The 26,286-nt window shown below is 37.7% G+C and overlaps 1 protein-coding gene across 1 annotated transcript; it reads right to left on the bottom strand.

Moving 5' to 3' along the window:
* Positions 1 to 1,187: 1,187 nt before the first annotated feature.
* Positions 1,188 to 26,072, bottom strand: THUMPD3 (THUMP domain containing 3). The gene is given in 11 exon segments (XM_036870309.1): positions 1,188 to 2,015; positions 2,018 to 2,129; positions 2,302 to 2,425; positions 3,043 to 3,153; positions 7,431 to 7,546; positions 10,565 to 10,634; positions 12,786 to 12,916; positions 16,532 to 17,008; positions 23,254 to 23,331; positions 24,406 to 24,694; positions 26,013 to 26,072. Coding segments are annotated over 10 exon segments (1,509 nt in total). The 5' UTR covers positions 24,661 to 24,694; positions 26,013 to 26,072; the 3' UTR covers positions 1,188 to 1,980.
* Between the last annotated feature and the right edge of the window lie 214 nt (positions 26,073 to 26,286).

Raw genomic sequence — 26,286 nt, 5'->3', positions numbered from 1 at the left:
CCATGTCTGACATTGACATGTCAGAATCTAAAATTTTCTGAAAGTCTTTTTACCATTTTAAAAGAAATGTTTAAACAAATGTTTCCCTCTCTAGCCACTAGTACACTGTCTCTGGCAGGTAACCATCTTCCTTTAATTTCATTAAATTTATAAAATCTGTCTCAGTGTGTGTTTTTTTTTCCCGTCTAAAATGCATTGAATGTCTGCTCCATAACTCAAGTCATTCTGTTTTCAGATTACTAAGATTACGTTCCCCATCTTTTTACATCCCCGTGGTGCAGGAGGTCCGTTTCAAAAGTTAAAAACCAAGGTCACAGAACTAGTAGGTGGCAGTGTCATATATAATTCAATCTCAGCTTTTCTGAATCCTCACGCAGCGCATTTCCTGTTCCTGTCACCAGATTACAAAACAATACTAGAGAGGAAGATGGCAAACTATTACAATGTTCACTACATACTTACATCATCTTAAATCACATCTGTTCATGTTTTTATGATGGTATTTAATAGGACTAAAGCTATGATATATCGAGCACAAATTTGATACACTTAAAAACAGCCAATATGCAAAAATATCCATTTGTTCAACAGATATTAAACGTCCATGCTGGTAGGTAATGTGTCAGGCAGTTGGTGAACAGTAGAGAAAACATGGTCCTTGTACTTTTCCAGTCCTGTGGACTGCTGACCAACACTTAGAGGTTTAAATGGTTTCTTTTGTGAGAGGTGAAAGGCTGTTTGTTCTATGTTGAACCCATAATAGTGAAACTGTGCATTCTGATGACGTTAAGAACTCCAGTCTAGGATATAAGACCCTTTCTTAATTCCAGTTCATTCTCAAGTGTGAGGTATATCAGAGAGAAACCACACAAGGACTGTTGGCTCTGCTGCTAATGTGTACTCTGTTCTTTCAAAGTAAAGAAGTACTGTGTCCTTTTATTCTAAATGAGACATCAAAAGTTAGTATGTTATGGACATGACACTGAAAATCTAAGCTGAATGCAGCCACAAACTCCAAAGTAAACTGAATACAGAATGCCACATAAAATCCCAACTCTTTGTCGCACAGAAGCACTGTTTTTACAAGGACTTGATGTTTAGGTTATTTCATTTTCCACTGTCTTGGGAAGGACTTTCTGCTACTGGAAAAGCAATTAAATATGAATAGTGACTGAGAGAAAATAAAAGAACTTACACAGTTTTTAATTCAAAGATATATCAGTTTGTTCTCTAGTCCTTTAGAGAAGCCAACAAAAATACTTTGACAGGTTTATGTTTGACTTTGAAAAGCATCACCACCTTTGTGTACTGAAAGAAAAATAAAATTTCTTTAAATATGGCTTGTTGGTCCCATACTTCATCTACCAGTGTAATCACTGCTGTTTACAAATAGAAATGTCTATTTAGTTCTATCTATTTATCTGAATAACATGCATATTGTAATTTTTAAAGCAGATAGTAAACTTTTCTGTAGGTCTCGTGAGATTTCATCTTGTCACGGGGCAAACACTTTTACAAAGTGTAATCTTCATTTTTTAAAGTTGAGGTGAAGAACTTGAGCAACTAAATAACAATGCTGCAGAGGCAATGAAATGTAACCTCATGATCTGATTGTGCTCTCTGCCTTTCCCTTACGCCAGGGTAGCTTTCTACCTGCTACAATGGAAAACAGGAACTGCTATAAAGCCTGAAAATAAAATGTTCTAAACCCGAATCCCAGAGTATTTTAGTAGGCTTCGCATCTTTAAAGCATTTTAAGAAAAGTACTAATTGCCCAACTACAACAGCTCCAAAGAAAAGCTCTGCTTTCTCTTAAGGCTTGTTCCATTCTATTCACACCTTTTGCTATCTAGGGTGAAGAGATTTATACCAAACTTCACTTTTATTAGTACTATTTTTCTCTCAAAGCAAGTTCTTCATGCTGACATTTCCACTGTCAGGAAGCACTGGCCGCACTACTAATCGTCTTCAGTCTTTGCATTACCAAGGAGGTCTTTCTCCATCTTGTTCTGAAGATGAACAAAAGTTTGAGGTGTACGTTTCAGAAGATAAACTGCAGCATGAAGACCCCCTATGTTGACCCAGACGGTATGTACCTTCCGCCATAGGTGTCCCATTCCAGATAATGCCTGTGTACACACAAAAAGTAGAAAAGTAATTAGCTGATAACTGCTTCTCTACCAACCAGGGGTCTTAGTAAGAAACACTGGGAGAAAACAAATCTTATTGAAATATCCCCAAGTGTACTTAAAAAGGTCCTAAAGTTATCATGGGCTGAGTTTTCAAGCTAACGTACAGCACCTTAGTAAAGCATTTCTTGTCCTGGGTCAGTAGTACAGCTTGGCCTGTCCCTGGCCTGCAGACACGGCTCATCTCCTGTAGGCAAGCTGGATAAAGGTTCCAGTTTCTCTTCTTGGAGCCCATCCTATAAAAGAAGGTCTAATGAGTCACTTACTTTGCAAAAAATAAGTAGGACTATATGAAATGAGAAGTTACTAAAAACTCATTCGCATTGCAATAAGAAAGTCCTGAGGTATGAAAAATAGTTGCCTTTTAGAGCCAGAGCTTTGCCATTACATGTCAATGAAATGATTAGATTTAGTAAGTTGTTTAGAATTCTGAATGGTATGAACTGGTTATGGAAAAGATTTGACAACTATAATAGTTATGTAAGTGGTCCCCTTAATGAGTATAAGCAATCATTATGTAAATGAAACCAGTGATTAAAAAATATCCTGAGAAACAACCAAGTTTTCCTGAACCTTTCTCTGAAGTATTAATGTAATTCAACAATGGGCTACAAAGTGGATAAACATGTGATGGTCAGGATCAAAGTGTAGTTAATACATTCCTGAGTTCTCAGAAGAAACAAAATGGGTGAATCTATCATATTGTTACATTCTTAAGTGAAAAACTGTTAAGTCTGCTAAAAGAAATGGAAGATTTCTGACAGAATAAGCTCAAGGAAAATACAACAGATTCAGAAGACAAGTGGGTACTAATATAACAAATGAAAGTAAAACATTTTTTTACAAGTCCCACCTTTTTCCAAATGGCATGTCTGTTACAATAATGTCCACAGAGCCAGTTCTTAGTGGCAAGTTGCAGATATCCCACTGAATAGTATCTATGGGCAAGCCCCAGGACAGTTTGCTGTGGTGACAAAAGAAAAGGTGCTTCAACATATCCTGAAGAATGAAATTGTAAAAGACTTTTCTTCTGAAGAGACTGCTATAAAATACAAAAACTAAAATAATATCAGTGACAACATCAACAACTTAGTAAAAAATTTTAAAGTAGCAGGTAGGCAGAAAGCATAGGTCATAAGCTAAAACTTTTATAATGACAATCTGTAAGAAACAAGTAGATTAAAATATTAGTTAAGATTGGTTTTCAAAAGATGTCTATATCTGTTTCATCTACAATTTAAGAAGACAGATTAAGGGGGAAAGACCGTTAGCACAAAGAACTGTAGTACACAACTTGAAAACAGTGTTAAGGCAGTTAATTACATAACTGATGATGTAAAAACATTGTTGATAAAACATACACTGAAAAACAGAACTCTGAAGAGAAAAAAGATGATGAGGTGACACATCTGAAGGATAAAGTTTGGTAAGTCTACACAGAAATAACAGGAGACCTAAAGAAACAGATATGTAAAATTAGGAAATATAGAGGTGCTGGTCTTAAGATTAAAAAACATGTATCATACTATAAAAAAACAAGAGAACAAAAAAGTTAACATGAAAAAAATAATGACAGAGGCAGAATGAGTATAATAATATATATTATATAAATCCTCCCCATTAAGGCAAAGCTACTAGTTTAAGAAACAAAATTATAACAGGCAATAATAATGCACAGGCTAAAAATTAAAAGCAAATCAAAGATTATGAGCAGAAATTAAATGTTGTAATATTGATATTTAATAAAGAATTTAAGAAAAAATAAAATGCAACAGAGGTAATCACTACATAATAGGAAAAATAGAAATATTAAAAATATGTATTACACTCACAAGCACCAATAGCTGCAATAAAACAGAACAAAAAAAAGGCAAAAAATATTAAAAGTCAATGTAAGATTGGGACTTCCCTGGTGGTCCAGTGGTAAAGAATTCTCCTTCCAATGCAGGGGATGTGGGTTTGATCCCTGGTCGGGGAACTAAGATCCCACATGCTGCAGGGCAACTAAGCCCACATGCCACAACTACTGAGTTCCTGCGCCTCAACGAGAGAGCCCAAGTGCCAGAAACTCACAGCTAGGGAGAGAAAAATCTACACACCACAACTAGAGAGAGGCCCGCTCGCCACAATGAAATATCCCGCATGCCTCAATGAAGACCCCGCGTGCTGCAACTAAGACCCGATGCAGCCAAATAAATAATAAAAATAAATATTTTTTAAAAAATCAAGGTAAGATTGATAGAAATAGTACAGGTTGAACGGACAAAAAGTGAAGATGCAGAGGATATGAAAAACAAATATGATAAAATATTCAGAAAATAGAAATTATTTGCTTAAAATGTCAGGTTTCAAAGAAACCCTAGTCATGTACTACACCTCAGGAAAAATCTCAATAAATATAAAACAAAATATACCATAAAAATTCATTAATCACAATAAAACATAATATAAAAATAAACTAAAAGCTTTTAACTACTTATGTATAAAAAATGATCTAAACCATTGGTCCTCAAAGTTGGGCCACGGACCAGCAGCATCAACATCACTGGGAAGCTTGCCAGGAAATGCAGACCCTCAGGTCCCATCCTAAACCTACTGAATCAGAATCTGTGCGTAGTTAACAGGTTCCCCAGGTGATTCATTTGCACAGTAAAGTTTGAAAAGCACTGTCCTAAACAATTAGATCAGAGAGAATCAAGTATATAACCAACCATTTAGAAAGTAACCAAAACAGATTTATCAAAATCTATAGGATATGGTCAACAGGAGTACTTAGCATAAAAGTCAGCTCTAGTCAAAACTTTTATTAAAAAGAAGACATTTACAGCATATAACTTAAGATTTTAGATAACAAATGAAAAAACCTCAATAGGAAATAGGAATAAAAAACAAAAAGCATCAAGCATAAAACCACAGAACAAATAGTATATGAAAGAACAAAACAAAGCACTGGCAATCTAATCAAAAGGGAAAAAAAAACTAGCAAAGAAAAGAGGATAAGCAGTATACAGACATAAAATAATATTAAGGCATACCATGTATAAATAATAAATATGAAATTTTGCATAAAATGAACAAATATTCTTAAAAACAACTGATTTCTACGTACAAATATAAACCTCACACTAAGGGTCATGGAGGCAGCTGTGAGGTCAATCATGGGATATAATGACTTCCTGTGCTCCTGGATATGAAGCACCTGTAAGACCTAACAAATCTGCTTACCGCTACGTATTTCTGCCACTTTATAAGAAAATGAAGGACTCCAGCAGAGGAGACCAGAGAAACAATTTTGTGATGAGGCCTCTCGTAGGAAACTGCAGACCAAGTGCTATTTCAACCAATTCTTCCCAAAGACAGCTGAGACTGTGAAAGAATGGTGAAAGGCTGGCACAGATGGTGTCTTCAAATGTAATTTGTAGCAGTGGATTAGGGCTTAAGGTACTATAGCAACATACATCTCAGGATGGGAAATTTCCCAGAGGCTAACGGACTTTCAATGCACAGATATCAAAGGGATATGGTTGAAGGACCTTGGAATATTTTGCTTGGAGAAGAGAGGATGTGGAGAGCTGGGATGGAGGGAGAGGAGGGTTGGTAGCCCTTCAAATATCTGATGCTAATCATCACTGTGACACAGAGATAAGATTTTTCTTTACGGACTCAAGTGGAAGAAAAAACCCAGATCTGTACAAGGTACAGGGAGAGACTCAAGTTCCCTAAAAGATATGACTAGCACTCAAAGCTGTGCTAAGCTGGAATCAACAGCCTTCAGAGTCATAAGAGGTGTTTATACAGGCTGGAAGACCACTGGTCAGGATCTCCTACACGACATTTAGGGACTGTAGGGACAGCTTTCAGGTCTCTTCCAACTCTGAGATTTAAGTGCCAAATAACAGAGGAAAGGCTAAATAAACTGTAATATTTCTGTACAATGGAATATTATGCAGTCATTAAAAAACAGATTGAATAAAAACATAAAAAGCATTTGAAATTTTTTAATGTTTTCAACTGTTTAATTGCATAAGAAAATATTAATATTTTAATATGTACTTGTTTTATAAGAACCTAGAAATCTTGAATTGAGAAAATGATTACAAAGCGTGTCTGTGTGTCAGTCTGAGTTATGAATGAATTAGGTCCTGGGGCCCATGTGATCTTGTAAGACTACAATCACCAAAAGTGGTCCTGAAGCATACTAACAAGAGGACATGAAAGCTAATATGTGTGGGATATGCAAACATTTGGATATTAGATTATTTTCCCCCCGGTATTTCTCTAATCCTTATAGCATTAAGCAGAGGATTGAGTTCCTTGTTTGTGTTCAATTAAGTTTCAGATATGAGAGTGCACCGCTGCCACTTCTGTCCTCTTCCCCGACAGCTAGGAGGACAGCTGGGGCCCCTTCTCTCACCCCCTTCACGGGGTGCCTTCTCCAAACTACATCACTTATTCAATACTAAAACACTTCCAGAGAAAAGACCACTAGTCAGTTAAGAGCAGTCTTGTGCCTCTGTTAAACCCCCAGCTGGATGCCTGCATGCACTAATGGAAAACTTATGAAATTAAAATGAATCTATGCAATTCTTCCACTACCTGGGAAAAAAGGTATCTGAATAAAGAAAGAAAAAGGAAGACAGAAATAAAAATAGTTGCATTAGGGTGGGGGAAATTATAGTTAAATTTAAAATATTTTAAAAATAGAAATTAGTTTCAATCAACTTTTAAAATTTAAATGGAGTCTCAATATATTCATTTGGCTATAATACTGTCACAATGCACTGGGTGTATTAGTTCATAAAGCCAATACGAAAAGTGATTATCGGACTTCCCTGGTGGTGCAGTGGTTAAGAATCCGCCTGCCAATGCAGGGGACACAGGTTTGATCCTGGTCCAGGAAGATCCCACATGCTGCAGAGCAACTAAACCTGTGCACCACAACTACTGAGCCTGTGCTCTAGAGCCCGCAAGCCACAACTACTGAGCCTGCGTGCCACAGCTACTGAAGCCCAGGCACCTAGAGCCCGTGCTCTGCAACAAGAGAAGCCACCGCAATGAGAAGCCCGTGCAACGCAATGAAGAGTAGCCCCCACTCGCCGCAACTAGAGAAAGCCTGTGTGCAGCAACGAAGACCCAACGCAGCCAAAAAGAAATAAATAATTAATTTTAAAAAAAAGAAAAAAGAAAAGTGATTATCTAAGTCTAAGAGATGCTACAAAATCTTTTAAATTAAAATTTTACCCTTCTTTGACTTGGCTCTTGGTCAATAAAGATGAGATGTTATTTGCTGCTCTATTCACAGCCAACGGATTATTATCACCAGCAATGTGATAACAGTTAGACCATTCTGTAGCCCCCTAAAAGACAAGAGTATATATGAAAACAGAAGTAGCAAACTACAAAAAAAAAAAATGAAAAAATGATTAAAGGTAAAATCATTTCAATCACTTGTCAATAAACAAGACAATCCAATCCAATCCAATAATCCAATGCTTTTCTAAAGTGGCAAAATACTGCATGCTGTCAACTTTGCTATTCCCCTTGCTTGAAATGCCCTCCTGTTCTTTCTGTTTGCTGAACTCTTACTCATCTCTCAAGGCCCAGCTCAAATGTCGTGCCCTCTGTGACATCAACCACAACTCTCCAAGCTGTCTCTCGTTTGCCCCTCCAAAAGCACTTTGTACATGTATCTGCCACTGCCCTTGCTCTCTTTTTAATTATTTCTATACCTGTCTGCTGCTCAACAAGTCTGGGAACTCCTTAAGGATAGGTCTGTATGTCACTCAGTCCCTCACCCAGCAGTCTGCCACACAGTAGGCATTACAGACTTTAAATATAAATGCAGTTTGAAGACGTTAACCAAATCAAACTAACCTATATCCTTTTGTGATTATGGAATTTTCATATAATCCGATAACCTGGAATATTTGAGAATTTAAATAAAGTGTAATCTCTATTATATAGGCTTTTGAATGATAACCACCATATTCTTGAAAGGACTTTGTAATTTAAAAAAAAAATAAATTTATTTACTTTATTTATTTTTGGCTGTGTTGGGTCTTCGTTGCTGCATGTGGGCTTTCCCTAGTTGCGGCAAGCGGGGGGGCTACTCTCCATTGCGGTGGGCAGGCTTCTCATTGCGGTGGCTTCTCTTGTTGCAGAGCACAGGCTCTAGGTGCACGGGCTTCAGTAGTTGTGGCACGTGGGCTCAGTAGTTGTGGCACACAGGCTCTAGAGCGCAGGCTCAGTAGTTGTGGTGCACGGGCTTAGCTGTTCCGTGGCATGTGGGATCTTCCCGGACCAGGGCTCGAACCCATGTGCCCTGCATTGGCAGGCGGATTCTTAACCACTGCGCCACCAGGGAAACCCAGGATTTTGTAATTTTAGATCAAAAACATGTCAGCAAAACAGAAATACCGAGCTTTCCATATTATTTGTGCAATGAGGTGACATACTGCCCTAGGCCTGAACAATGTTCTATGCAGATTAACAGAAGGTTTCTGATATGAAAGCAGAGACAGTTCTGCCCTTGGTTTAGGGATAAGTAACAAACATCTCCTCCTTCGTAAACAGTAATATCCCCTCATCTATGGACACAGGGCTTCTTAGCTTTTTCTTTTGCACAGACCCTTGAGGGTAATGGAGAAGGGTGATGTAGGGAGGATGATGTAGAGTTTGATGAAAGCCTCTCAGGTGATTCTGATTGCCCAGTATTCATTTTTTCTTCTAAACCTATTTAGATTTTCAGCCCCTGAAAGAGATGGGTTTTATAGTACTTCCAAGTTTTAAAGGCAGTATTATAAATCAAATACTTTGTACTTTGGTGAACAAACTGTCTATATACCCTTTCAAAATTTCATTCATTTTGATCATATACCAACCTAGGTTTTTCCATATTGACATCCTCATGCCTACCCCTACTGGAAATGCCTCAAACATTTTCTTTTTATCTTTTTTTTTTTTTTTTTTTGGTGGGGCTGGGAGCTCTTCTGGTCTCTCTCTAGCTCTGTTGCATATTTCTTGACATGTAGTGACCTTCACTGCTATTCCAGACAATAGACACATCATGGTTTAATGCTAGAGGAGCACACTCTGCTTTGTTCCCAGAATTCTTTGTGACAACAACTGAGTTTTCTCTGTGTGGCTCTTTAGCCAGAGTAAATTTCTCTAGCTGACACTAGCAGAAAACAGCAGTCATCTAGACTACTATGATTTCCTTCTGGGATTCTAATTCCCAGATAGCAGATGTCATTTTCTAATTGCAGTCTGGATTATTTTTCCCTTTGTGGGTTGTTTTGGACTTGCTTATCTGTCCAGTTTCTGCTCACTCACAGAATCTGTGGTATCTCCCTGCAGTTTATTCCCACTGGCTTTACATATACTATACGTAAGAACTTGCTATGTTTCACAAATTTAAGCAATTTTACTGCTGCCCTCTTCCAAATTATTTATTACAAAAGTTTAGATAATATTGATTCAATAATACGGATTCAAGGAGACTCTCCTGTTAAATGTTCTCCAATTAGAAAATGCCTTTCTATTTCTTGCTTTGCTTTAGGCAGTTTTTGAGTCCTCTCAATGTCATGGTATTTTCTGAAAACTTTGTAACCTTGCTAGACTTCCTAACAAACCTAACTAATGGTCACAGGCTTCCCCATCTTACAAGAACCCAGGAGGATGGAGAAGCATAGTCTCACTTTATAGAGATGAAATGCCCTCCTCCAGTTCATGCTTGAACCCTCAATTATCTTTTCTGTTCAAGTCTTCCCGTTTGTCTTTTACAGAAATGGGACTCACCAGTTTGTAATTCTCAGCCTCCTCTGTAATCCAGTGACTAAACATGACTTATAACCTAAATCTAGTCCTTGGCTATTTGTAATAAGTGGCTACATCCTTATCACAAAAGTTCCAGCTTTACTAGTGTAATTCACTCAAAACTCTTGGGTCCATGGACCTAACCTTGGTGATTTCATTATGTCTAATTTACCCATGAGTTCTAGAACATTCTGGATGTATCACTTCCTTATCTAAAAGCTAAAGAAGGGCTTCCCTGGTGGTGCAGTAGTTAAGAATACACCTGCCAATGCAGGGGACACAGGTTCGAGCCCTGGCCTGGGAAGATCCCACATCCCGCGAAGCAACTAAGCCTGTGCACCACAACTACTGAGTCTGTGCTCTAGAGCCCGCAAACCACAACTACTGAGCCCACGTGCCACAACTACTGAAGCCCACGTGCCTAGAGCCCATGCTCCGCAACAAGGGACGCCACCGCAATAAGAAGCCTGCACACCGCAACAAAGACCCAACGCAGACAAAAATAAAATTAAAAAAATAATAAATAAATAAATAAATAAAAGCTAAAGAAAAGTTATTACCTCAATCGATATTGCCCCTGTTCCACACATCGGATCAACTATTATATCAGTAGGCTGAGGAGCACAGAGCCTAGAGAAGAAAACAGCCTATGTGAACAGACAAGACTTCCACAATGACTATTCCTAAAGCTTTAAGATGAAAGGCCTGTTATGAAGAAACAACAATTGATATTTATTTTAAAAATCAATTTGTAATTACATGTTGACTCTATATCCTAGCACTTAAAAAAAAAAAAATTACATATAACTAAAAGTCCCCTTTGACTACCATCCAAAATCCCATTTCACTTCCAAATGGAAATAGTTTCTAGATCTTTTAATATATGTGTGTATGTGCTTTTAGAAAACACATGTTATTTTGTATATAGACCTGTGTTGTTACATTTAAAACAACTCAAATGTGTCAAGTAGAACATGTATCAATATAAGTTTACTGGAAATTATTCATTCAATATTCCTTTCCTAATTAATTCAATTTTAAAGATAATAACATTGCTATAAAATAACTGCTTTACTTTGAGCACTTAGTATTTGCCAGGCATGGATTTAAGCTCTTTGCATGCATTATCTCTTTTAATCCTTTTAACAATCTTGTGAGATAGGTTACTATTATTATTCTCATTTACAGATAAGCTGACGCAAACCTATCCATGGACACAAAGCTAGTAGGTGACAGAGTCAGGATTAGAGGCATTACTGTTAGTGGCTGAAATGTTACCTCTTCTATGAAGCATCCCCTCCTCAGATAGGCGACAAGGTTTCTCTTTCCTTCTTTTGTTCTGCTATTCTTTCCACATTCTATTATGGTTCTCCCTTACAAAACTGAGATCCCTGGGGACTAACTCTGGATTCTTATTGTAATACCTGTCCAGCTCTACTTCTCCATTCCTGCCCCTCAACACATGGTAACAGAATCCTTGGCAACCCTCTTGGTAGTAAGCAACCCTGTACTCCCAGCCACTGCTGCTGGGTCTGGGTGAACACATGACTGAAACTATGTCAACCAGATTCTCTCTTCTAAGATGTGGGAACAAAGAGCTAGAAGACCTAGGCAGTATGGGGCTGGCTGGTTATTTAAAATTGGAAATACATAAATTTAGATGAGGGGCAGCCATTTGCACAGATCAGCAGAGACAAGAGCCCGTGGGCTCCCAGGGTAGATAAAAGTGACTGTCTAGGTTTCTGGTGGTTTTCTAAGATCTGGTTCCTACCCTTCTTAAGGTATGGCTTTTAGTTTTTCTGTGGATTTCCCAAGACTTCTCAGTATCTTGCCAGTAATTCCCCCTCCCACACAATCATCACTTTTTTAAAATCTTAAACTAGCTTACTTAGGTTTCTAACAGTTGCACCCAAAATAACTCTCCATATCCCTGCCTCCTACCATAATGCCTGGCAGTAGATAATAAATGTTTGTTAAATGAATGAAGACTAGGAGCTCTTCCTTAATCAAACGGGTGCAGTTTTCTATTGTTGTCATTGAATTGACAGGTTCCAATTGTATTGAACTAGGACTCCATGGATGAGCAGGGTAAAAGAGGAAGCAAAGATTGGAGGAGAAGGAAATACAATTAACTACCAGGCTATGCCAGGCACCATATGTAACAGGTATTTTGCATCTGTTTTTGCAATTTAGTCCTCACTAATAATCCTTTAAGTCTAACATCAAACCCATTTTGCAGTCTGGCAAACAGAAACCTAGAGAAAACAACTCGTCCTAGTGGTGGAAAGAAACACCCAATCAAAGGGAAAAGGGCAAAGGAGAAAGAAAGTTATGTCTTGCTCTTGGAAAAGTGGAAAATTTTCCATTTGAGTATAAAATTTTAAAATATAAGTAAAAGCTCTCTGTGTTCACTTATACATTATACACATTAAAAAAATCTCTGCTTTCATCTGCTTCACTGCATAGAAATGAAACAAAGCAAAATCTGTTCTATTTCCCAACATGCAGTATATCCTTTCTAAACAGAAAAGTGATAACCACGTTCAAGAGGCAGATAAAAACTATCGTTCTCATTTTAAAATCAAGAAAATTGAGATAGTAATTAAGTGATATTTTCAGGATCTCAAGGAATCAACATTGCATACAAAGAAAGAGAGCTTTAGCTTTTTATCCTGTTCCTTAACTACTAGATTCTAACACAGTACCTCACAAATTACATTTTGAAGGGAAAATTCAAACCAAGTTGTCACTTTCATCTACATGGCAAACCCATTCTCTTACCTGAGCATCCCATAGGCAAGAGTAGATCTAAGAGTTGTGGGTCCAAAATGTGTGATATTTCTTCGGTGGAGACTCTCTTCTGTCAATGCAATGCCCACGACAATTTCATTATCATGGATATTCAAAAGAACCTATAAAATAAGACAGAATAAAATAGTTTTAGGGTTATTCGAACTGTACTTATCACTAAGATTTTACAATTTGAGGCTTTATTAATTTTTGTTACTTTATTACTGAGGTATACTTTGCATACGGTAAAATGCACAAATCTTAAGTGTGCAGTGCAGTAATTTTTACATATAAATGCTGTGTAACCACCATCATATAAAGATATATATTTTTTCTTGCCCTCTCAGTCAATACCCACCACAAATTATCATTAATCTGACCACTACCATGATAAACTACTGTCTTTTTTTTGAGCTTCATATAAATGAAATCATTTAAGAATATCCTATTTTAAAATTTTAAAATCTATTTTATTCTCCTTTTAATTCACCATATTCACAAGTTAGCTATGACCAGATTCCCCCTGAATTTTTATAAGAGAAACACATTTTGAAGGTTTCCAGGTTTTTAATATGCATTTTTAAAATTTTTAACTTTTTTGGAAAAAATTCCAAACATCCAGAAATGCTTACCAGAACACTGGCACAACGAACTCTTAAGTATGCTCTTCACTTAGATTAACCAACTGTTAACGATGGGACACATTTGCTTTAACACCTATTATTTTTTTAGTACTTTTTAAAACTTGACTCAAGTAATGTCTGTGAAAGAATGTTTCTTTTTGGTCTTAGTTATAGTTTTTCTAACACACAGTTAAATATATACTATTCAAACAAAAATAAAAGTAAAAATAAAATACGTTCTGCAATCTTCCACCTAAAATTTCCTCATCATGATCTTAACAGCAGCAGCTAACACTTACCTAGCTATATGCAAACCACTGTTCTACACACTTTATATTTGTTACCTCATTTCATAGCCACACCCTCTGAGCTAGGTATCATTATCCTCCTTTTATAGATAAGGAAATTAAGGCACAAAGAGGTCAGTTTACTTGCCCAAAGTTATACAGCTCGTAAACTGGGATTTAAATCCACGTAGTATGGCTCCAGAATCTGTACTCTGAGCTCCCATGCTAACTTCTGGACATCACTGTTCTAGTTAGCCTATTCATTCTCATAACAGCTGTTACAAGAAAAAAAAGAATGGGGACTTGTTCTTCTGATTTGATATGCAAAAAAAAAAAGTTACAGAGAGAACAGGCAACTTGCCCCAGATTCAAGTGTCCCAAAAGCAACAGTAAATGACTCCTTGGTGAAAACGTCAGCTGCTAGGGGCCTTTTAGGCTGTCAGAGATGGAAAGACTTGTTAGTATGGCTCACATGTGAATCACCCTTATAGTAGAAGATTGAGACCAAGGAGGGTAAGCATGTAAAAAAGAAGTATCTGGGTCTGGGAATCTAGCAGAATTGAAGAAAGAGGACAGCTGGCTCTAGCATGAGTATTAGCAATGATGTCCTGATTTTAGAAGGTCGAGGTTTGTTTTAAAAATGTATTCCACTTCAGAAGCAAAGTCTGAAACCAAGACACACAAAACAAAATAGTTGTTTTAATTCTTTTGAATTTTATAATCTGAAAGTCCACATAATGTTGTAAAAAGCACTAGATTAGAAATTAGAAAATTCAAGTCTTAATAGCTCCCATCTATTAAGCATGTAGTATAGACCAGGTATCACACCAGATACTTAAAATGTATAATCTCAATTAACCTTCAGGACACACAGGTATAAACTATTATTGGCTCCATTAGAAACAGAGGCTCAGAGAGAATAACTTGTCCAAAGTTACACAGTTAGGGAGTCAAAAGTTGGATCTAGCTCTGTCTCCATAGCCCATGCTCTTGTTAATAATACCCTACAGTTTTCTTTCTTTGAGACATCTTTGTCTGGTTTTGGTATCAGGGTGATGGTGGTCTCGTAGAATGAGTTTGGGAGTGTTCCTCCCTCTGCTATATTTTGGAAGAGTTTGAGAAGGATAGGTGTTAGCTCTTCTCTAAATGTTTGATAGAATTTGCCTGTGAAGCCATCTGGTCCTGGGCTTTTGTTTGTTGGAAGATTTTTAATCACAGTTTCAATTTCAGTGCTTGTGATTGGTCTGTTCATATTTTCTATTTCTTCCTGGTTCAGTCTCAGAAGGTTGTGCATGTCTAAGAATTTGTCCATTTCTTCCAGGTTGTCCATTTTATTGGCATATAGTTGCTTGTAGTAATCTCTCATGATCCTTTGTATCTCTGCAGTGTCAGTTGTTACTTCTCCTTTTTCATTTCTAATTCTATGGATTTGAGTCTTCTCCCTTTTTTTCTTGATGAGTCTGGCTAATGGTTTATCAATTTTGTTTATCTTCTCAGAGAACCAGCTTTTAGTTTTATTGATCTTTGCTATTGTTTCCTTCATTTCTTTTTCATTTATTTCTGATCTGATCTTTATGATTTATTTCCTTCTGCTAACTTTGGGGGCTTTTTTGTACTTCTTTCTCTAATTGCTTTAGGTGTAAGGTTAGGTTATTTGAGATGTTTCTTGTTTCTTAAGGTAGGATTGTATTGCTATAAACTTCCCTCTTAGAACTGCTTTTGCTGCATCCCATAGGTTTTGAGTCGTCGTGTAGACATTTCTCCAAAGAAGATATACAGATTGCCAACAAACACATGAAAGAATGCTCAACATCATTAATCATTAGAGAAATGCAAATCAAAACTACAATGAGATATCATCTCACACCGGTCAGAATGGCCATCATCAAAAAATCTACAAACAATAAATGCTGGAGAGGGTGTGGAGAAAGGGAACCCTCTTGTACTGTTGGTGGGAATGTAAATTGATACAGCCACTATGGAGAACAGTATGGATGTTCCTTAAAAAAATAAAACTACAACTGCCATACGACCCAGCGATCCCACTACTGGGCATATACCCTGAGAAAACCATAATTCAAAAAGAGTCATGTACCACAGTGTTCATTGCAGCTCTATTTACAATAGCCAGGACATGGAAGCAACCTAAGTGTCCATCGACAGACCAATGGATAAAGAAGATGTGGCACATATATACAATGGAATATTACTCAGCCATAAAAAGAAACGAAATTGAGTTATTTGTAGTGAGGTGGATGGACCTAGAGTCTGTCATACAGAGTGAAGTAAGTCAGAAAGAGAAAAACAAATACTGTATGCTAACACATATATATGGAGTCTAAGAAAAAAAAATGGTCATGAAGAACCTAGGGGCAAGACGGGAATAAAGACGCAGACCTACTAGAGAATGGACTTGAGGATACGGGGAGGGGGAAGGGTAAGCTGGGACAAAGTGAGAGAGTGGCATGGACATATATACACTACCAAATGTAAAATAGATAGCTAGTGGGAAACAGCCACATAGCACAGGGAGATCAGCTCGGTGCTTTGTGACCACCTAGAGGGGTGGGATAGGGAGGGTGGGAGGGAGGGAGATGCAAGAGGGAAGAGATATGGGGATATATGTATATGTATAACTGATTCATTTTGTTATAAAGCAGAAACTAACACACCATTGTAAAGCAATTATACTCCAATAAAGATGTTAAAAAAAAAAAAAGCTTTGTGGCCTCAGTTTAATTGTCCATAAGATTGGGTTAGTCTTGAAAATTCTACACATTTATAATGATAGCCTTCTTGAATCATCACAGTAAGAGCCTGCACTTACCTCCACATCAAAGTTGGTCATGTCAGCCTTCCACTTAAAATAATCTTGAACAGCACCCCCAAAATCTCTTGCCGCCTCATTTGAGGAAAAGCAATGTTTCTCTCCTGCCCTGTTGCATGTGACTCTAAACTTCAGCACTTCAGGATCAGTTTCTTCTTTTGAGCTTTCCTCAGTCTCATCTTTGCAAGATGTCAAATCATCACCTACTAATGCTGATATCTCTTCTTTGATGGCTGGATTTTCATAATAGTCTAAGATCTGTGAATCTAAGACATTGTTAGTGAACTCTTTTTTGATATCTCTCTCATCTGTTTTGTCTCCTCGTCCACTTTCAATCTTCTCTTTACTTGAATTCTGATTTATCTTTTTGTGCTTTGTTTTTTTTTTCTTGAAACAAGTGTTAATTTTCCATATTTTTAAAGGGTCTGACCATGGAAGCTTCCCAGCCAAGTCCTCAAAATCCTTTAGAACTTCTTCCTATAAAAGAGAGAATGAAATCCATTCATTTCATTCCTTTCTCACCACTTTAATTGAACAAATAAACCCCTACTTTGCCTATAGACTACATTAATTGTTATGTTGGGGGTGGCAGGAGTACAGGACAAAAGAGTAAATAATATAATGTCTGCAACTGAGGAAATTAAAGTCTCACTGAAAATTAAGATTTACACATATTAAGGCTACTACAGAATAATATAACACAGAATGGTAGATCAGAGGCTGGGGTTCAAGATTAAAATGTAAGCAAATAAGGAACTATTAACAGTGGTTACCTCCAGTGAGGGGAAACGAGTGGATGAAAGACAGGGGAGGGAGGGCAGCTTACCTCTCACTGACTTCCTTTTGAATTTTGTGCTGTGTATACATATTAACTATTTTTGAAAAGAAAAAACCCAAACCTTAAACAGTTAAAAATGTATCTATCCAATTTCTAAATAGTATCTATAGTCATCTTTTAGAAAAGTAAATCTGATCATGCTTAAAGCCCCTCAACAGCCTCCCATTACACCTCCCAAATTTTAAATTCCTTAAAAAGCCCAAACAACCCGACTCTTGCCTGTGTCTCTTACATCACTTCAGGATCATTCTCTCCCTAGCTTCGTACCTCTGCTTGGAATGTATTTGCTTCACATGGCCTCTCTGCACTGCCGGTTCCCTTCTCATTATTTAACAGCAATTTAAAAGGCACATCCTTTGAGAGACCTGCTGTACTTAAAGTAATCCTCTCAAGTCATGCTTTTCTCATTTTATTTTCTTTAGATAACTTAACATTATCTAAAGTTATTAGGTTTAGGCTCCTCCCAGAAGGTAAGCACAGGGTGGAAAGACCTTAGCTGTCTTGACCATTGCTATAAACCACACATCTAGAGCAGTGTCTGGCATAAAAAAGGTGCTCAGTAAACAGCTAATGGATAATATGGTTAAATGTTAAAATGGGTGGTACAGAGCCGTGCTGTCCAATTCAGCAGCCACTAGTCACATACAGCTACTGAAATATTTTAAATGATTTAAAATTAAAAATTCAGTTTCTCAGTCACATTAGCTACACTTCACATGGCTATCATGCTGGACAGCATAAACATACAACATTTCCATCAGAAGTTCTGGTGCAGAGCACTGGCGCAGACAGTATATGTTACTGAAGATCAAAGTAGAAAGAAATCAGTGCTGACTGATGGAGCTGAGACTTGAATTGGAAGTGAGTGAAGGCTCTAATACTACTTGAAACCTGATGAAATAATGGTAATATCAGGTTGGGCAAATTCAATTTTATTTACAAATAATTTCCGTATAAAGGGCATCTACAGGACTTGCAGGTTTAACATGGTGGGATAACACTGGTACAGCCCCTTTCTTTCTTCAGAAACCACTCTAAAAGAAAAGAACAACAGAAATACCAGCTCTATCCTAATAGAATCTACATGGTATCTGTAACCTAGAAACAGAACATAAGAATTCTAACATAAGAATTCCCAGGTTCAGTGAAGGTAAAGCAGAGGTGCAGGAAGACACCAGAGGGAGAATGACTACAGATCTCAGACAAAGGGGAGAGCAGTCTGCAGAGCAGGAGGAAATAAACTCTTCTCTGGAACAGCAGGGAAGAAGTACATGCACTGAGAGGGAGCATCCCTGGATCTCGTTTGTACCCAGAAGCAGCAGAGGAGAGAAATGGAGGCTGAACAAGGAATCTCATAGACATGCTCTATTTGCTGGAAACAGAGTAGAGATGGGGAGAGATACTCTACCTTGTGAATAACCCTAAAGCTGCTGAACGCTTCCGGCTAGCGAGAAGTTATGGTTAAAAGAACTCGTTAAGTGGTATGGAAATTACACCTCAATAAAGCTATTTAAAAAAAGAAGGAAGAGAACTCATTCACCACAACCTTTTGTCAAAAGGAACTTCACAGTGAATGAGGGGGATTTCTTGCTAGCTTGGAACAGTTCCTGAACCTCCTATAAACAGTAGGCCCAAGAGGAACTCCCTCATTCAAAGATGAGCAATTACCAAAAGTTATCAGCACCAGACTTATGTGAATGGAAAAAAGGAGAAAAGGGACAGAAAAACAAACAGCGGACAAAAACCAGTGACCAGAAAGACACTGCCACAGAGCAGCTGAAAACCGTGATCAAATATGTTGACATGACATCAAAAAGTGTAATAAGGAAATACTGTTGCAAAATAAGAGCTCAAAGCAGAGATATAAAAGCAGGAAAAAGATGAGGGGAGCCGCCAGAAGGTGACGAAACAGGATCTTGTAGAGTTCAAAGAAAAAGTGGAATAAAAAAACAAACCACTGCAAAAATGAAGACCATATTGAAAGCACCACATATAAAAGCCACCGCTGAAAACACAGTAAGGGATGTGAAAAAAAGTAAAGCAAATACAATAAAAATGAGCAAAAATTTTAAAAAGGATTAGAGAACATGATAAAACCTCAAAGATAGTCAAAGAGATCCTACTGTATGTATAACTGGTTTATCCCTGATGAAGGGATTTAAAATAAACAAAACATACTAAAAAAAAAAATAATTCAAGAAAACTTTCAAGAAATATAAATGGAAGTGAATTTCTCTATAGACTGACATGTCTTAACTGGAATTAGCAACAAGGAGACGTACACTGGTGAACTTCAAAGATTGAAAAAAAAAAATCATCTGGGCATCATGCAAAAATAACAAAAAAGCAACAAATAAGGAGGAAAAATAACAAGATGACTTCAGAATTTTCCATGGCAACATTTCATGCTAGATGAGAACAAACATTGCCTATGATATTCTTAAGGAAGGAAAGGGTGACTCCAAATTTTAAACCCAAACTATTAATCAAATAGAAAGGTGAAAGACAAACATTTGTGAACTCATGCCAGTCAAGAGATAAAAACTGTAACAAAAGGACAGGTAGTGTGCCTATAATCAATTTAACTATAGGACTAAATGAAAACAAATACAGGGATTATGAATGCAAAACAGAATGTAAATGTTACAAAGTGGCCTGTCATTGGAGGGGAAAGGGAACAGAAGCCGGGAAGTAATTTAGCACACTGATATCCTCTTCTCTCATACCCCAAGGTCAAAGGATAGAAATTAACGCTTAGCAGAGAAAGTGCAAAACACAGGCAGTTTGGTGCTTCCAGAATATAACCTCAGTGACTTTTCATGCAGCATTAAAGCCTTTTCGGGTTTCATCCAATCTTTTAAAAAAATAAATAAATAAATAAAGATGATTTTTTAAAAAGTATATTTAAAGGATTTAAAGGCATGTGGTTCAACACTAAGAAAAATTATAAAACTGGAAGGTGAAAGGGAAGGAAGAGAGATATGGGAAATATGCCAATTTCATCACTGCTCTTAGTAGGGATTCAAAAATACTGTGTAAACAGTAGATTAAGTTGTATTTATAACGGTAACAGCTAGAGAGCAAATACAAGCCTTCCAAATATTTTAAAACACGTGCACGGGGAAAAAGCAAAGAAAACGCTTAACATAAATTTTTATAAAGAAAGAAAAAGAAAGCAGAAGGTGTGTAGCATAAATGTGACAGAACCAAGACCAAACACTTCTGTCATATCAATAAACATCAATGGGATAAACTTATTAAACAGAAAAATGACCCTCAGACTGAATATGTACAAGGGTGTATATAGGATGTTCATTGCACTACTGTAATAGCAAGACTGTGAAAAATCCTAATGTCCTAAATGGGACCGATTAAATTGTGATACAGTCAAATCCAACAATGATATTGCCATGATCTCCAAGATAAATGAGAAAAAACACAGCCCAGGACAGTATGTACGTCATACTTCCATTTGTGTAAATATGTAAATAAAATACACATATTCATAAAATATCTCTAGAAGCATATCTCAGAAATTGGTAATAGTTGTTGCCTCCAAGGAGGGAAACACATGGTATGAAAATAGGGGAATACTTTTCACTGTATATCTTTTCAGTCTTTACAGTTTTGCTCTAAGTACATGTATAAACTAGCTTAAAAAAATTTAAATCACAGATGTTAGCCTTTTTTTAAAATCAGTTAATAAAAAGGCTAATAAAATTCATGATATCATCTGAATATTTAAAAATAAGAGAACCCATTAGAATGCTTAAACTAACAGGCTTTTATAAGCCATGAGAAAGTATAGTGCAACAAAGAAAAACTGATGGTCAACAGAATGAAAACTAGAAGCCAATGTTTAAAAACAAGGTTTTATTGGGGGCATGTTCCAAATTAAGTCCACAAAGTGAAGGGCTTAACAATTTCTCATGGTCATACACGAGAGAAGTTGCCCTTGCAGAGATTTGAAAATCTACCCTAGGGCTTCCCTGGTGGCGCAGTAGTTAAGAATCCACCTGCCAATGCAGGGGACACAGGTTCATGCCCTGGTCTGGGCAGATCCCACATGCCGTGGAGCAACTAAGCCCACGTGCCACAACTACTGAGCCCGAGTGCCACAACTACTGAAGCTCATGCACCTAGAGGCCGTGCTCCACAACAAGAAAAGCCACCGCAATGAGAAGCCCGTGCACCGCAACGAAGAGTAGCCCCCGCTTGCCGCAACTAGAGAAAGCCCATGTGCAACAACGAAGACCCAACGCAGCCAAAAGTAAAATAAATAAATAAATTAAAAAAAATAAATAAATAAAAGGTGAAATTATTAAAAAAAACAAAAAAGAAAAAGAAAATCTACCTTAATCCCTGCTGCTCTTCTTCTGGGACTTCCACCAGTAATATCTTTTGCAGTTACTTACAAGGCAACTCTGAAAACCTGGCTCATATAGAACCATTCCATAATATCAAATTCACCTCCAAAAACACTCAAAATAATACAAATTCTAAGATGACAAAAACATAGTAATTGAAGAAAATATTAATAACACCCTAGTAGGTTAGAGGCAAGAATTTACGATGGACACTTATAGTTTTAAAAAATATGTTAACATTTATTCATGTACAGAATTGACTATCACAATTTTGAAATACTTAAGAGCAAAAACTGTCAGTACCCTGCCTGTTATTTACTAGTTTTATAGATATGATATGGTTGGCAATGCCTATCAGAAGGCTGAAGGGTTATAAAACTAGTGTTAGAAGTTACATTTTTAGTTAATAAAATTATCATCTATTTTGAGTCTCAATTCTTTTAGGTCTGTTTTTTTCTAGGTTGGGGGTTCATATCAGTTTGACTGGAAATCAACCTGTTGTCAATAAATAAAAATTAGAGAATTAGACAGCACATCACAATTTTAAAAAAGATTATTTCTAATATAGGCAATAAAACTGAAAGAAAAAAGTTTTCAAGCATTTGACTCTGGAAACCAGACCAAAAAGCAATCTGAAAAATACCAAAGACTCACTGTGATCTATTTTCAGCCTTCAGCTTAGGCAGCATCTCAATATTTAGGAATCAGATGCTAAATACAAGTTGGGGACAAAGCTGTTATCCTAACAACTGAAGGAGTATTTAGATATTACTTTGGCTTTACTTCAAAAAACAAGCTAGAGAAGAAAGCAGGGCAAAAGGAGCATGATGAGAGAAAGTGTTATTTGTAGATGACACAAACTGTCACCTACTCTGGTTCACAGCCTAGAAGCAATTCTATTTTGAAACCGTATACATCAGCAAAGCTCATCTAAGGTGTCTTATCTTTTGTAAGAAAGTCAAACAATTTGTTCTATTTCTTATAAGTTTTTCAATATTGATTTTTATTTCTTTGTTCTGTTATTCTTTCATCTTTTTAAAAACTGGAATACAATTATTATATAATATTATTTTAGTCTCAGGTGTACACATAATGATTCAGTATTTGTTTACATTGCAAAATGATCACCACGAGTCTAGTTAACATCTGTCACCATACCGTTAAAATTTTTTTTTCTTGTGACGAGAACTTTTAAGACCTACTATCTTAGCAATTTGCAAATGTGCAATACAGTATTATTAATTACAGTCACCATACTGTACATTATAGCCCCAGGACTTACTTATCTTATAACTGGAAATCTGTACCTGTTGACTCCCTTCACCCATTCCCCACCCCCTGCAATAATGATTTTTAAAAGCAACTTTTGCGATGGACTATCAATAAATCTCTGGATTTTACTGTAAAAGTCTCCCAGTATTCTATATTATAAAAGCAGCAGTAATGCTAAATGATACACAGAATGTAATCTTTGGGAAGATGGCTGAAAATCAGCTACGGCATTTGGGATAGCTCACCTTTGTTTCTTTGAACTGGTAATCCTTAAACTCCTGAACAACCACAAATAAGTTATCAACTGATCTCAGACAGTGAACCTCAGGAGGGAAAAAAATGTTAGAAACAAATTTCTGCAAAAGCTTCTGAAGTGCATAAACTTATCAACATTTAAATATAAAAATTAGGTACAAAGATTTTGAAGCAGCTAATACCTATAATTTGTATTTAAAATTTTTCCCAGCTTCTGTTCCTCTACAGAAAAGGAAAAAAGACAGATGGCAGGATAGAAGCTTGAAGTGTTACGTGGGCAACACGGGTTTGGGGGGAAAGGGAGAGACGAAGACAGTGAAGTGGGGCTTTATACTGCCCTCATGGCTCTCTGGGGTACTGTATAGGGTTTGAGCTCCAGCTCTGTGATTATTAGCTAAGCAACCCTGTGCAAATTACTTACTTCTAAGCTCAATTTTAGGAATAAAATTAATTAATCCTTAATTAATGAGGATAATGGTAAGGCCTATCTTTACAAAGCTGCTGAGTTATTAACTAAAACACTGGATGAAAAATACTTGCTTATCAATTCATCCCACAGATATGTAGTGGGTGTCTACTATATACCAGACACTAAGAGCTTGGGAGATATTGACCAAAAAAAATAAAAAAACAAACAGGCAACAATCCCTGCCCTCACGTGTCTTATGTAGTAATGAGATACAGCTTAGCTTTTACTTTAGTGGGATGGCAGTTTGCTGACCTTCACTTCTCACCTTCAGTGATTCCTAATTACTTTTGAGCAAGAATAAATTTGATACAGATAAAAAGAAAAATCTCTCCCTTTATGCTTCACCACTGAAGTCTAAACTTCAGCTAGATGCTGAAGTAAATAAATTCTAAGAGGCGTAGCAGATACTAAGAATTTCTTCATAAGTCTCACAGGATTCTTTCTGGGGAATTCACCCTCAGGAAATATTAGGATCACTTCTAAAAAATATAGCAAACGTAGTAGTCACACTTACAAATCAGTACCCAATGGAAAATGCAGTAATACTTTAAAATCACCTGATTTGGGCCAGAGCAAAGAAAAGCAATAAGGATTCCAGAGAGGTCTGTAAACTAGAAAGTAACCATAAAATGATCTATTTAGAAAACTATTTTAAACATTGCTTCATTCAAACCTGAGCCAGACTTTCCACTGAAATGTCAAAATATATCTTGCCCCGGTCTTTGCTGATTTTGCACGATGACCCCAATTTCTCTCTCACTTCATCTGCAGCTGTTTGCTCAAAACCAGTAGGCACAGTGGCTCCAATAGTGACTTGGAGATGTTCAGACTCACTTCTGAGGCCACTTTCTGTCACTTGTACAGACCTCTGGTTCTCATGAAGGTTCACATCTAGGAGCTGGTTAGTGGCTTCTTGAACATCAGACATACTGGCAGTGCTTCCAAGTTCCTGAATATAGTCTCTTTAAAAGTAGTACAGAAAAGAAAAAGAAATAATGCCTAAACGTTATCACCTCTTATTTCAACTATAACTAAAAACATCTGCTTTGGAAGTCTGGCAGAACAACACAACACAACTGATCAGTATTCACCAAAAACAAAAGGACTGAATAACATGGGTACAAAGTGGAGGATATAAATTATTATTAAACAAGCAATACAGATACTGTGGAAGAAAAGGAGACAGACAAGAGTATTTCCACAGCATGAAATGTTTGGTTTGGGATCACCTATCTTGATGATAGCCATCGCATAACTACAACAGTTAATCCCAAAACAGAAGTTGCTAGAACACATTCAAAAATATTTCTCCATCTAGTCCTTTTTCAGCTAGCAGTTAAGAACATGGGGCTTTGGAATTTCAGACCTGGGTCTGAATTCTTGCCCTCACCATTCAGAGGCTGAATGACCTAAAACAAGTTTATTCTCCATTGCCTCAACTTCCTCATCTGCCAAATGGGAACTGAATAATGCCTCTCAGAGTTGTTGTAAGACTTCAGTGGGAATAGCATACTGCCAGGCCCATGATTAAAACTTGCTAATTAAGGATATCTACCTTCCTCCTTGAAATGGATAGTGATTCATGCATTAAAAAATGATTAACTGAGCATCTACTATCTAGTGACTACAAATATTTGAATGCCTGGGACAGGCCAGGCTCTGGGATGCTTGGATGGGCATCAAGAGAGACCTGTGAACTATCTAAATCAGTAAACCAAATTTCCTTTATCTGAGCTTTTGGTAGGGTGGGGGGCGGGGTGGAGTAGGAGGGACTAGAGAGCTGGGTAGGAGGTGGAGATCAATAGTTCTCGGCAAATTTTCAAAGTTTTGTGAGCCAAAACAACTTCAGTACGCCCAGAGTATCTACACAGTTCTTGTTCTGTACCCGGGACAGGCGACAGTGTCTAACACAAATAAAAGTCAGTTCCTGCCATTAAGGAGCTCAAAATCACTGTGATACGACCTCCATCTGCTAAATAAGGCAGCTGAAGCCCACGAAAGGACGTACCCTACCAAGGTTAGAGAGCCAACCAGTGGCGCAGGCTAGAATGAAACCCACGTCTCCCGACTCCCACCCGCAGGGCCCTAATCACAGGATCCCGGGGAGCAGGTGAAGCTCAGGGAAAGGTAGCGAGAAGGGCTCCACCGTGGATCGGGCTGAAGTGCAGCCAGTCTCCGGCCCGGGTCGCAAGACGAAGGCCGCCCTTCCCTGCCGAGGGTCAGCAGCGCCCCACCGGGCCACTCCCACCCGCCTCCCGGTTACCGGCCGCCAGCGAATACCCTTCCGGCTCCCGGTCCCGGCGAGGCCAGCGCGCCCAGGTCACCCCGCCGGAAGCCGCCTCGGTGCCCCGGAAACGGAAGTCTGGTGGCGCGGTCACAGCGGCTCCGCGCTAGGGGCGGGCGCCGTTGCGAGGTCGCTGAGGAAAGAGCATGCGTGTAGAGGTCTGTGCGCCGTGGCGCGCATTACGTGGTGGTTGGCTCCTGCGGTTGGGGACCGGCTCCTCAGCAAGCTGAACCGGGGAGGCGGCGGGCGTCGTCGCCTGTCGTCATTGTA

This window comes from Balaenoptera musculus, chromosome 11 (assembly GCF_009873245.2).
Source record: "Balaenoptera musculus isolate JJ_BM4_2016_0621 chromosome 11, mBalMus1.pri.v3, whole genome shotgun sequence".
NCBI classification, from domain to species: domain Eukaryota; kingdom Metazoa; phylum Chordata; class Mammalia; order Artiodactyla; family Balaenopteridae; genus Balaenoptera; species Balaenoptera musculus.
Note: the sequence above shows the minus strand (reverse complement) of the source record. Positions and strands in the feature narration are given on the sequence as shown.